Source organism: Macrobrachium rosenbergii, chromosome 12 (genome assembly GCF_040412425.1).
Source record: "Macrobrachium rosenbergii isolate ZJJX-2024 chromosome 12, ASM4041242v1, whole genome shotgun sequence".
NCBI lineage: Eukaryota > Metazoa > Arthropoda > Malacostraca > Decapoda > Palaemonidae > Macrobrachium > Macrobrachium rosenbergii.
The window spans coordinates 112,995,457-113,007,956 of NC_089752.1; the positions used below are offsets into that span (position 1 = coordinate 112,995,457).

A 12,500-nucleotide genomic window follows, 5' to 3' on the forward strand; every position below is an offset into this window, starting at 1 on the left:
GGCCAACATCCTCCACGGGGCTCAGATTTTCACCAGCAAGGACCAGGGGTCGATATTCCTGCCGCCGCCCCTCCTGCCCCCTCCCAAAGGCTTCGGGAGATCGCAAGACCCTCCTTTCATTCCAGGGACGTCCCTGCCGCGATTCCTCCCGCCCCCGAGGCCGCTCAAGAATTTGGAGAGTGTTGTAGACGGAGGGAAGCGTAGGATACCGTCGCAGATCGACGCTTATTCCTACGACCCCGAGGCGCCGCCCATTCCGCCCAGGAATTACACCCGTGAGGAAGCGGGGCTGCCGCCCATCGGCGACGGGGGGTCTCCTCCACGCCCCCCGATGAAGGACGCCGAAGTCGAGGCTCGAATTGAGAGCGAGGTTGTGGCGTCTTCTTCTAATGAGGTAGGATGAACGGGATGAGGACGGCTGATTTATTTAGAATAAGATACTGGCCTGCTCATTAGGATTGAGATGGCAGGATGGTGAGAAATGATACCATAAGGGAAATTACGAGAGTTCTATATATACTCGAGATAATGATACAAAGGAGATGGAGATTGCAGATAAAACTAAGTGAGAAATGATATATAAGAATTGTCCAAAATCTTGTGTACCCCTTGTTATCTAAAAATATGAAATGTAAGTGTTGTGTTGTTATGGGAAACGATATCTTCCTTAAGTTTTGCCAGCAAATCATAAGTTATGTACCTCAGTACTTTCATTTATCCATCAGTTAATTATGTATCTTTCATCACAGGATTTGCCTTTGTACTTTTGTATCAAAGAACAATAATAATCCACTTAGTTTAATGAGAGTCAGTTTTCATAAAAATTATTATATATTTTTTTGAGAGAACGATGTTCTCTCTAAGTTACCCTTCTGTCGTATTTGGAAGTATGACATAATTGCTCTATAACTGAAGATATAATAAGTAATCTTATGTTGTCATTGTAAGTATGACATAAAGACTCATAACTGAAGGAATAATTAGATTACCTTTATCAGTCCCCTTTGCCCATTATCATTCGTACTTCATTTCTTTGATTGCTCGTAAATAAATGTGCAAATTTCTGTTATACTTAAAACGTTTCCCTTCACAAAGTTAGCCAATTTTCTTCCAGCAATTATCACCATCATTCTGTTGTACCACGAACACAGTTTCCAAAATGTCCACCTGATGTGAACACCTGATTTTCAGGATCGAATGAGGCGCCCCTCCGAATCCTCTTCTCACCTGTCAGATTCCGGAATGTCGGAGAGCAGCATGCCCAACGTAGGGCGCCTGCGCCGTCGCTTCCACGATCTGCTGGACGATGCGTTCTCCTTACTGAGTGGTCAACGCCCGGGAGATAAGGTCACACCGTTAACCACTCCGACGATGTCACGCAAAACCCGATCCAAATCTGCTGCTGTACCTCCAAGGTATGTTAGAGGCCCTCGGACCTATATATATATATATTCTTTATTCTTTTTTTTTATCACAGAGGAAATGCCACACGTTACTTTAGAAACATTGGTAATACTTCCCATAGAGCATCATTTGCAATGCTTTCGAGGGTGCTGCTGTAGTAGTACTGTAAGTTGTCGTTAATGAGATAAAAAAAAAGATAATATTTAATATTCAGTGGATACAAAGTTCCATTCCTTTTTCTGCAAGACTACTGGATGCAGAGTCTTATCGTACAGTATATCATCAGTGATACCTCTGGCTAACGTGAGTCTTATGATGCATTTCTTATATGAGAGAGAGTAGAGCACAATAAAGAATTTACGTCAAAGGCCAAGCGCTGGGACCTATGAGGTCATTCAATGCTGCAATGAAAATTGACAGTAAAATAGCTTGAAAGGTGTAACAGGAGGAAGACCTCGCAGCTGCACTATGAATCAATTGTTAGGAGAGGGTAGAAAGTAAGATGAAAGAAAGAAAATATGAATAGGGGTACAGTAAAAGGAATGAAAGGGGTTGCAGCTAGGGGCCGAAGGGACGCTGCAAAAAACCTTAAGTAATGGCTACAGTGCACCGCGTGAGATACACTGACGGCACTAGGCCCCCTACGGAGCTAATATAAGAGAACTTGAGCCGTTTACACAAAATATTTGATACAATCTTGTAAGACCTCTCCGTTGAAAAATGTTATTTCTAACAAATTCAACTGATTCAGGGAGTAGCAGACATGATGATATAGATATATTTTCCCCACTTAAACTGACGGAATTCGTAGGATTCTGAAAACCAGCTTAAAGAATTCTTACTTGTCTCGGATGCCTTTGAAAGTCAAAAGTGAACTCTGAATGGAATGGAATGGAATGGAATATAGAATTCAGGCCAAAGCCAAGCGTTGGGACCTCTGAGGTCATTCAGCGCTGAAAGGGAAGTTGAGGGTAAGAAGGTTTGAAAGGTGTAACAGGAGGAAAACCTCGCAGTCGCACTATGAAACAACTGTTAAGACAGGATGAATAGCAAGATGTCATATAAAGAATACAAATGGAGGTACAGTAAAAGGAATGAGAGAAGTTGCAGCTATGGGCCGAAAGGAAGATGCCAAAAGCCTTAAATGATGCCTACAGTGCACCGCGTGGGGCGCACTGACGGCACTACCCTCCTACGGGAATTGCACTTTGAAAAGTGCAATTAACTGTCAAAAAGGTCATTAGGCGACTTTCTTTGGTAATCCAGTGAGGAAAATGAACAAAAATTGCAATTACCCTTGAGCAGTTACTGTCGACAGGTCATTAACATGTATAAATCGACAATAAGCGTCGATTTTATTTTGTGAAGAAAAATTAATTGCTTTGTTGGATGACTTGTGGAGAGTTACAGACGAATTTACCTCAGTTTTGTTAATGGATGATTTGCCTTTTATTTATTTCTATTTCTGTTTAATAAAGACTCCTATTCGCCCATCCCCACCACACTTCTCTTATCATTATCATCATCATCATCAACTATTTATCTGGAATGAAGTTCACTGAATTATTTTGTAAGTTATGTTCTTTTTTTGTGTCCAGTAGGCCGCGGCCTGCAAGCGTATTCCAAGAGGAACCCGACGATGCGATTGCAGGTCGCCCTTGGTCTGCGGCAGCCATTCAGTCAGTGCCCGGCTGGAAAGAAGCTCAAGTTGTAAGTGTCAAAGATGATGCTCAAGTTGTAAGTGTCAGTGATAACGCTCAAGTTGTCAGTGTCAAAGATAATGCTAAGTTGCATCAAAGATGATCTGGTCTGTGATTCAGCACACCGCAGCTTTGACATTCTCCTGAACAGATTTTTGTAAATTGATTTTTCAGGATTTGATGCAGTGAATTTATGTACATTTAGTATATGATGTTTATGTATGTAATATATATTCTCTACGTTTGACATTACTGAAAATATAATTGATATCTCTACTACAAAAAGAGGCTCTATCTACTTCCTGCTTAGGCTGTCGGCGTTATCCCACTGGACCAAAGCAGGTCGCCCAGATCAGCCTGGGGAGACTCTGGCCGGCCGGGCACCAGCTTTGGCAGGCCAAGCAGCGTTCCTTCAGGAGCCAGTCGCCCTAGCAGCGTCGCTGCAGGGGCAGGGCGGCCCAGCAGTGGCCCCTCGGGCACGTGTCGCCCGGGAAGTGGACGAAGTGGCAGAAGCATCACCCCTGTTAATATGCCCCCGACGAGTCCAGAAGAAGCTGGTGGAAGAAGACCGTCGACCAGCATCACTAGTAAGTCTCTTGCGAAGTTCTTTGTTGACGCTGATGTTTTGGCAGGGAACTGTGGCGTTCTTACAATCCAGGCTGTTGGAAATGTCACACCCTGTCGGTACTGACATTTGGTCAGAAACATCAGCTCAAGGGTAAACGTTGGTCATCTTTTGCAATGTTCCTTGCAGTATCAAGAGTTCAGCATAACTGAAGAACTATTAATAATGGAAGAATGTTTTACAGATGCCTTGACTTGTGGTGAGTGTTCATAAACATTGGTATGGAAATTAGATGTTAATGCCCCTCTCTTGAATTAAGCTATATCATACTATCATATTTAGAAAGCCGCTCATTTTGCTAAGAAACGGTGTAACCTCCTGTAAGCTTGCCAAAATGTATTCCAACAAAGTTTAAATCTCATATACATTTAGGCAAGAAATATAATGTATTAATGCAAAATCATAATTTAATATAGATTTAATACTCACTACGATCTTAAGAGGGGGGAGAGGCGGGGGATCAGGAGCCATTTCCCTTGCATCACCAGGGTTCCCGTGGGTGGAGAAGGGACTTGGTTGCTGATTATACTTGTGTGTGTGTTTGTGTTTAGCGTCTAGGAATTTACCTGTCTCTTGCCTCTGACGCTCATTAACGACCTTGAAACTTTTACTAATAATGAGTGATCTTCCTCAGATGTACAAAGCAGAGCTGGCGAACCAATAGATCCAGACACAGGCCTCAGAGCGTCCGACCCAGCAGTGCCACTCATCCGGGCCATCAAGGAAGAACTGAAGCGCTTCAAAAGCAGCGTCAGCACAGACACGTCCAACGCTTGAGCGCCATTCGAAGCGGCAAGACCTACGGAGGAACATGGAAGGATATTCAGGATATTCGCTCCACGGACATTGCCCAATAGTGGGCCCAAAGGCGAAAAATGCCCACTACAGATTGTGGGATGAGTGTAGAGCCCTGTCTGTGACTCAGTGACAAAATGCATAAGGCCACATTTACGCAGGTTTCGCCTGAACTTTGCAAAAAAAAACATTCTGAATGCAGAACTGATAATTTCATCTTGAACTAACAGTTATTGCGAGCTTCGCAAAATAAAATGTGCTTGGTGTCATTCATTTTTATAAGATTTTGTTCTTTGTAGAAACAAGCACGTTTAAATGAGGGTTCTTAGATATGTGTATTTCTTTTCAGACCTTTTTTTTTTACCTAATTCACGATAGTTTTGTGACCTAAAGGAGTTCCTCGAGAACTGAAAGACTTTATAAGGACCAATTTGTTGAAATGGACGCCGCTGAGGTGAGACACCAAAATTGAAAGGACCAAATTCTTGAATATTTTTCTTATTCACTGAAGTAGAACTTTATAGTAGGCTTCAGAAAAATAAGCAAGTCATACTTATATTTTTAGAATACTGTATCATGCCACGCAAAGATATATGTTACTTACAAAATATGTAATCATTCTTCTTTCTGTTTTGATCTTCGTATACACATTCAGGATAAGGAAACTTTAAATCAGTGGTTCTTAACCTTTTTATTACCACGCCCCCTATAAGAGTTGGTCCTTCCCTCCACCGCGCGCCCCCCGCCCCCTCCTTGCATCTATGAGTAAAATACCCTCCCAGATTTAAAGGGAAATTAAAAAAAAAAAAAAAGAGAAAGCGAAGGGGCGTTTTTATTCTTTTGGGAATGAATTATTGAGATACTTGACACTGCTTCTTAGCGACTCTTGTTGAGAGAATAACGAATTAGAGAATTTTTAATTTTTCCCTAGGGCTCGCGTCCCCCCACCCCCCGTGGAAATTTCTGACGCCCCCCAGGTTGAAAACCACTGCTTTAAATCTTTATTCAAGAGATAATCCAGGTCGCTAACTTTTAAAAGAAATATATTGAAATACGCATTTTGAGCCTGATTTACTAAACTAACTGTTCTTTTAAAACCAAAAAGCCAGTAAATTGCGAAAACGAAAATGATTATATGTTAAGAACTAAATGATCAGATGCACCCATTTTGCAAACGATAATGGCATGAATCTGCCCAAAAAGGCTTATGGTATCAAATGAAATTCTTGAATCTTTGGAAACGAAGCCACTCTGTGTAAGTTTCTGCTCTGAACAGAGCGATAATTTATCATTTGCTTACATTTCATAATTACTTCATTACTTAGATTTTTTTTATCATATCATGTGCCTAATACGTAGAATGAATCATAAATCATTGCATTTAACGATTTATGTGCCAAAATACTGTGTAGAATTTGTTTCATTCTATAGAATCTCAGCGATAGCTTGCTGATATTCTTATTCAGTCTACAGGCAATAACGGCACTGCTATATTTATGTATGTACACAAGCTTAATTTGGAATGACGTTTGTACAGAGCAATGTCATTCAGTCGATGTGATCTATCTTGCAACTTATAGGTTTTCCAAGGGACCAGGTTATGATTTGTGATTTTGTATTGTTTTGAAGTTAGAGTAGCCCTTAGTATTTCTCATTCGAAGCGCCCTAAATGATGTGAAATAGCTGAAGATGATACTGAGCGAGACTGGTTATTCTTTCGGTGTCACAGTGTCTCTGTTGGATGGCCCTCGCCCGTAGATCCACATCAGCCTTCTTATCCAGAGGCCGGCTTAATCTTAGCAACCGACCTTCCGCTTACTTTTATTTTTCTACATCCTTTTTCCGCTGACACAGCAAAGCCAGCAAGCGAGATAGGAAGGCACAGGATTTTCTAAGCCAGTGTAATGTATGCAGTCTTCTTGAGGAGGCACTGGGACCTATGAGGTCATTCAGCGCTGAAAGGGAAATTGAGAGTCAAGAAGATTTTAAAGGTTTATCAGGAGGAAAACCTCGCAGTTGCATTACGAAACAACTGTCAGGAGACGGTGGACAGCAAGATGGAAGAAAGAGGATATGAACAGAGGTACAGTAAAAGGAATGAAAGGGGTTGCAGCTAGGGGCCGAAGGAACGTTGCAAAGAACCTTAAGTTATGCCAACAGTGCACCGCATGAGATGCACTGACGACACTACCCCGCCACGGGGTTCCAGTGTGAGCACCCTCGGAATCTGTGCCAGTGTTTTGTGTTTACTTCTAAAAGTGGAAAAGACTCTCCCGATGAATTAACAGAGAAGAAAATATTGCAAGCACTTTCTAGAAGTGTTCTTAAAGTAATAGACCACTAACAGACCAACTTTCAACTGCCAACGGACTTCCAAAATGCTTCTTTCTTCAGAATGTCAGGTCCCGACTAAGTCTACCATATTTCACGTAGCCGTGATTTTTCTCATAAACGCATGCCGTAATTTCCATTTATTTGATTTTTGTAAGTGTAGTACGAAGTCCATTATGAATGACTAGAGACGTGTTTCGTACGTGTCCAAGTATGTCTGAGACGTAGGTTAAAAATTCGCATTGATAGTTTGTGAACGGTAAGGGAATATTTTTTGAAGTACGTTAAAATGTTTTAAGATTCAGAGAGATCTACCCGCTTGTAAACTATATCACTTGACTCGTCTGCTTTTAGATTCTGATTGTCACCTCACCTATTAAGTGACATTCATTTCGTTGAATAATATTTCAAATGTTTTATTTTCAAATTCGGCCTTCATTCAGTCAAGGAGACACTTGCCAACAAGGCTTTTTGTTATACAAGTGTATTTCAGATACTACTTATGGGGGTCTAATCCTTGTATTTGTAACTTATAATTCTGGACCAACTTTCAATACCTGTCTCTGTGCTCAAGACATGGTTGTATTCGTGTGCATTGGTGCTCCGTCACTGAAATTTTCTTCTGTAAGTTACATTCCCGAGACAATTACAGTTACATAAGAAACGACCTCGATGTCAGCAGACTTAAGGATTATAACTGATTGCTGACATCTTGTCAATTATTTGTCAATCTCCCAATCTAATTTTTCTTTATATTTTTTCTCGGTATGTTAACGAATTAAGTTTCTCTCTCTCTCTCTCTCTCTCTCTCTCTCTCTCTCTCTCTCTCTCACACACACACACACACACATTTCAATATAACAGCCTGAGGATAAAATCTTGAAAGTTCAGGGAATCAATCTAATTTTTCTTTACATTTTTTCTCAGTATGTTAACGAATTAAGTGTCTCTCTCTCTCTCTCTCTCTCTCTCTCTCTCATTTCAATATAACAGCCTGAGGATAGAATCTTGAAAGTTTAGAGAATCAATCTGATTTTTCTTTATATTTTTTCTTGGTATGTTAACGAATTAAGTCTCTCTCTCTCTCTCTCTCTCTCTCTCTCTCTCTCTCTCTCTCTCTCTCTCTCTCTCTCTCTCACCCACGCACACACATTTCAATATAACAGCCTGAGGATAAAATATTGAAAGTTCAGGGAATCAAGACTCATACTTTTCGCTGTTATCGATTTTCGTTTTTGAAACGAAAATTTGCTCCCGACAAATCAAGTTCTTGCGAAGATTCTCTTTACGTCAGAATCAGCTCTTAATTTTTGAGGACTTTCAGTGTTGGATAGCATCCTCCTATTTAACCCCGTGGTTTTTTTCTCATTCACAAATTTCCAAAATGAGAATTGATGACTTCCACTGAGCACGGAAAAAGCTAGGATTCATTTTCATGATCATGAATTTGGCTTTCGTTGTCAGTATGCATGGAGGCTGTACGTTTTGTTAAATGAATTTCATGGTGTTCATTTTATATGAAGAAAGGATTTCCTTTATAAAGAGAGATGACGGGGGAGGGTCCCGAATTGTTTCAAAGCTTCGTGACAAATCCAGTTTATGTGAAAAGTGTACAAAGCCGCTAGACAGGTTCAAAGGATGACCTTGATGTCAGAGCACTTACAAAGTGAACGAAATTCTAGGGAAGGGTTTATCCAAGGAACGGATAAAAAAAAAACACACACACACAGAAAACTACGGACGAATATGTAAAATTCCAAAATATTATTTTACTAAGTGTTGACAGTTAACGATTCTAGAATATTTAGATTGGCGTTCTGATTTCAAACACCAGATGTATAGAGTATTTAAACAATCTAATAAAATTTGTACTAGGTTTGGTCTTTTGTTTATCCATAATGTTTGCATTTTGAATTTCAGATTACTTAGGAATGCAATGAAAAAAGTTATATAAAAATTACACGAAAAATATACCAGGAAGGAAGGTTATTCAGTCCTCCATATCTCCCCTTCCATCTACCTATTGAATTTTGCTCAGTAAATTCATTTACCACCTCCCCTCTCTTATATACGAATAATCCTACAAAACTGATTGATTGATTGGCTGATTATGAAAATTCAGCTAAAAAAGCCAAGCACTTGGACATCCTCGACCGTGAAAAGAGGGAGTTAGAGTAGTTGGATAGCAAAATTTAGGAAAGGAAGCTGGAATGGAGGTGAAATAAAAGACTATAAGTGGGACCAGCTAGAGGCCGCAGGGACGCTGCAGACAGCCTTTTGTATTGCCTACAGTTTACCACGTGAGGCGAACCGACTGCACTACCCCCTACGGAGAATAGTACAAAGTAAATAAGGTATTTATTTCTTTAGGTTATACATTTTATTTTTATGTTTGCATCATTTGATAGCGTCCGATATTTCCTATGCATCATTGCAAGGGCCCAAGTAGCCTTCAGCGCACCTCGCGCGGTACACTGTAAGCATTACTAAAGGGTGTCTGCAGCGACCCTTCGGCCCTTAGCTGCACCCACTTTTTTGTCTTTTGTTTTACAGCACCTCCATTTCCTTCTTTCTTCAGTTTTCCTGTCCAACCTCTCTAACTGTTGCTTTTTAGTGCAACCGTGGTATTTTCCCCCACGTCCACCTTTAGATCCCTGTAATTCATCTGCTTTATTTTGTGGATCCCTTTTAATCTAGCTGTCCAACCACTCTAACTTCTCACTGTCTCAAGCGCTGAATGACCTAAAGTGACCCAGTGTTTGGTCTGACAGCCTAAATTTCGCAAATCAAATCAAATCAAGTTACGTAAAATAAGTCTAATCCTTCGGGCCAGCCTTAGGAGAGCTGTTAATCAGCTCAGTGGTCTGGTTAAACTAAGCTATACTTTTTTTTACTTCAAGGGGAATTTATAACTGCCTCATGATCTCAATTCCCCTCCGTATGTCTGCCTGTAGACGAGTGTTCTTTGCGTCCGTTAACAAGAATGGGATGGACTATGAAATTTAGCCCAAAGGCCCAGCACTGGGACCTATGAGGTCATTCAGCGCTGAAAGGGAAATTGACAGTAAAAGGTTTGAAAGGTGCAACAGGAGGAAAATCTTTGGCAGTTGCTCTATGAAAAAATTGTCAGGAGAGGGTGGAAAGTAAGATGAATGAAGGAGAATATTAACGGAGGTACAGTAAAAGGAATGAAACGGGTTGCAGCTAGGGGTCGAAAGAATGCTGCAAGGAACCTTAAGTGATGCCTACGGTGCACGGCGAGAGGTGCACTGACGGCACTAGCCCCCTACGGTGTCTGTTAACAAGAACCCACATCAGTCTTTTCTGAGGCGAATCCTTTGGTTTTGTCAAACTAAAACATTAAATCAATGTGACTTCGGCAAGAGATGACTGCGGGAGTGAAACAGACAGCTAAACACACCTATGATAACCATTATTCACTACACATTCATCTTTATGACCTACAATTTGCTATTAGACTAAGAAAGCGCTTCAAATATTTAATATTGTCCTATCTGATGCTCAGGTTATTTTCGAAACTTTTTTGTTGTGGGGATAAAATGCTGTTTTACATTGAAAGTTCATTCTAGATGGATATGTACATAAAGCTCCTAATGTTATGGAAGTTTCCCGCTCAGGGAAATCATCCTTGATTCAATATTTAAAGTATGAATGTGGCAGTGACCGTTGCTATGTTTTTTGCTCTAAAGCCACCTCCTGCCAACTGAAACAGTATATAAATATATATGCATACATATATATAGACAAAATCCACGAAGGAAAGAGAAACAGTGGAGTACTGCAAGGCCTTTCGACTTCTTGTCCTTTACCTAGCGGTCTGCTACGTAAAGGACAAGAAGTCGAAAGGCCTTGAAGTACTCCACTGTTTCTCTTTTCCTTTATGAATTTTGTCTTTATTTATATTCATCATGTTCCATATTTTTGTGATTCAGTTATACATACATACATACATACATACATATATATATATATATATATATATATATATATATATATATATATATATATATATATATATATATAAACACTCCAAGAAGAGGTCTATTTTTTAACAAGGTCCATAATCTTTGGAAGCATGAATTTCAAGTCAGTGCCCCCTTTGGTGGGCTTGTTCCACATGAATAGGGTTCATCTTCTGAATAATAATAATAATAATAATAATAATAATAATAATAATAATAATAATAATAATAATAATAATAATAATAATAATTTCTTCACTTTCTAGCCTCTATGAGCTCGAGATGGTTTTGCATTAATTATATAATTATATACAAACTTTGTTCACCAGTAGATAATGCTAATAATTATGTACTATGCTTAATGGCTCACAAGATCAACTATGCACCTGCATCCACATCGCTCAAAAGTTATAGCCATAAGCACCCAATCTTGAACGCTTGAAGCGATCTTTACACTCACTTCGAAATTCATTAAGAGTCCATCACTGACAAATAACAAAAGGAACAAAAATGGAGAAGAGTAGATAATAGTATCTCCTTTTTCCCCCAATGGCGTCACGCATCCATATGTCCCCCTCTATCTGAAATGAAAACAGGACCCTTCTGTCCTCTTGGCTACCAAGGACAATGCCGTCCCACGCAGGAGGAGGAGGAGTCCTTTTTATTAGGCGTTCCTCGCAGAAGTGATTAACATTTCCACCCTCGTTTGGGGTCGCGAGGAGATGTTATCTGGATGACCTCAAGTCGACACTGTCTGTCAGCCCTGAGTGACAGATTGAATTAAAAGGATTCTTCGCGTCTCAAATGTCATGATGATACTTATTGAAAGTGATTGGTCCGTCAGTTGCATTCAGTTTATGTAGAGTTTTCTCTATTTTTTCTAAAAACTCTGTATAAACTGAATGGGAAGAGGGTCTAATATTATTATTATTATTATTATTATTATTATTATTATTATTATTATTATTATTATTATTAGTTTGAAATGTAAGGCAAAACTAATCTACGTATATTATACCACGAAAGCAATGCGGACTTTGTATTAGAGAGATCAATACGATTTTGAACCAACTGTTCTTCATTAAGTTCCCGAACATTTATTTTTCCGTTTTGAGTATTATCAGTTTTGCTCTCTCTCTCTCTCTCTCTCTCTCTCTCTCTCTCTCTCTCTCTCTCTCTCTCTCTCTCTCTCTCTCGTTTATTATGTACATTCACGTCTCTATTGCATTCCTTTCCCCACACAGAAACCCTCGTGACTCGATTTCCGTTCTCGATAATCCGGGCATCACCTATACCCATACATTCATGTATGCCCTTCTGCCCATACCTACTTTCCGTCTCCACCTTTTACCCTTACAACCACACACACACACACACACACACACACAAACTTCCACGGCTTTTACAAACTTCCGCATGTCCTGTTTGGTGACAGATGGTAACCGGACGCTTGAACCAGAATATCCGTGTCAAGTGTCCAGGGCCAGTGGTTACCACCAAGCGTCTAATAGAATTAAGAACTTCATTTTACACGAATATTTTGTACTCGTGACACTTGGTTACGAGGGTGTAAGAAATGTAAGAATTGGAATTTTGTACAAAGGTTTATGCACAACACACATATATATATATATATACACAAACATACAAACATATATACTG

The 12,500-nt window shown here is 39.9% G+C and overlaps 2 protein-coding genes across 3 annotated transcripts in view; one reads left to right on the forward strand and one right to left on the reverse strand.

The window, feature by feature from the left end:
• Nucleotides 1-5,284, forward strand: part of LOC136843897 (mucin-22-like) — a 100,897-nt gene extending 95,613 nt beyond the window's left edge. Inside the window, exons 8-12 of one of the 2 annotated variants that reach the window (XM_067112780.1) lie at nucleotides 1-394; nucleotides 1,192-1,415; nucleotides 3,003-3,114; nucleotides 3,415-3,691; nucleotides 4,364-5,284. The exon at nucleotides 1-394 is cut by the window's left edge and continues 188 nt beyond it. In XM_067112780.1, coding sequence (XP_066968881.1) covers nucleotides 1-394; nucleotides 1,192-1,415; nucleotides 3,003-3,114; nucleotides 3,415-3,691; nucleotides 4,364-4,506 — 1,150 coding nt within the window. In that variant the 3' untranslated portion in view covers nucleotides 4,507-5,284. The remainder of the gene's footprint in view (nucleotides 395-1,191; nucleotides 1,416-3,002; nucleotides 3,115-3,414; nucleotides 3,692-4,363) is intronic. The other variant, XM_067112781.1, reaches the window with a different exon arrangement.
• The window catches only part of LOC136843898 (high affinity copper uptake protein 1-like), a 220,073-nt gene that overhangs the window by 152,310 nt on the left and 55,263 nt on the right, over nucleotides 1-12,500 (reverse strand). The window lies entirely within an intron of this gene.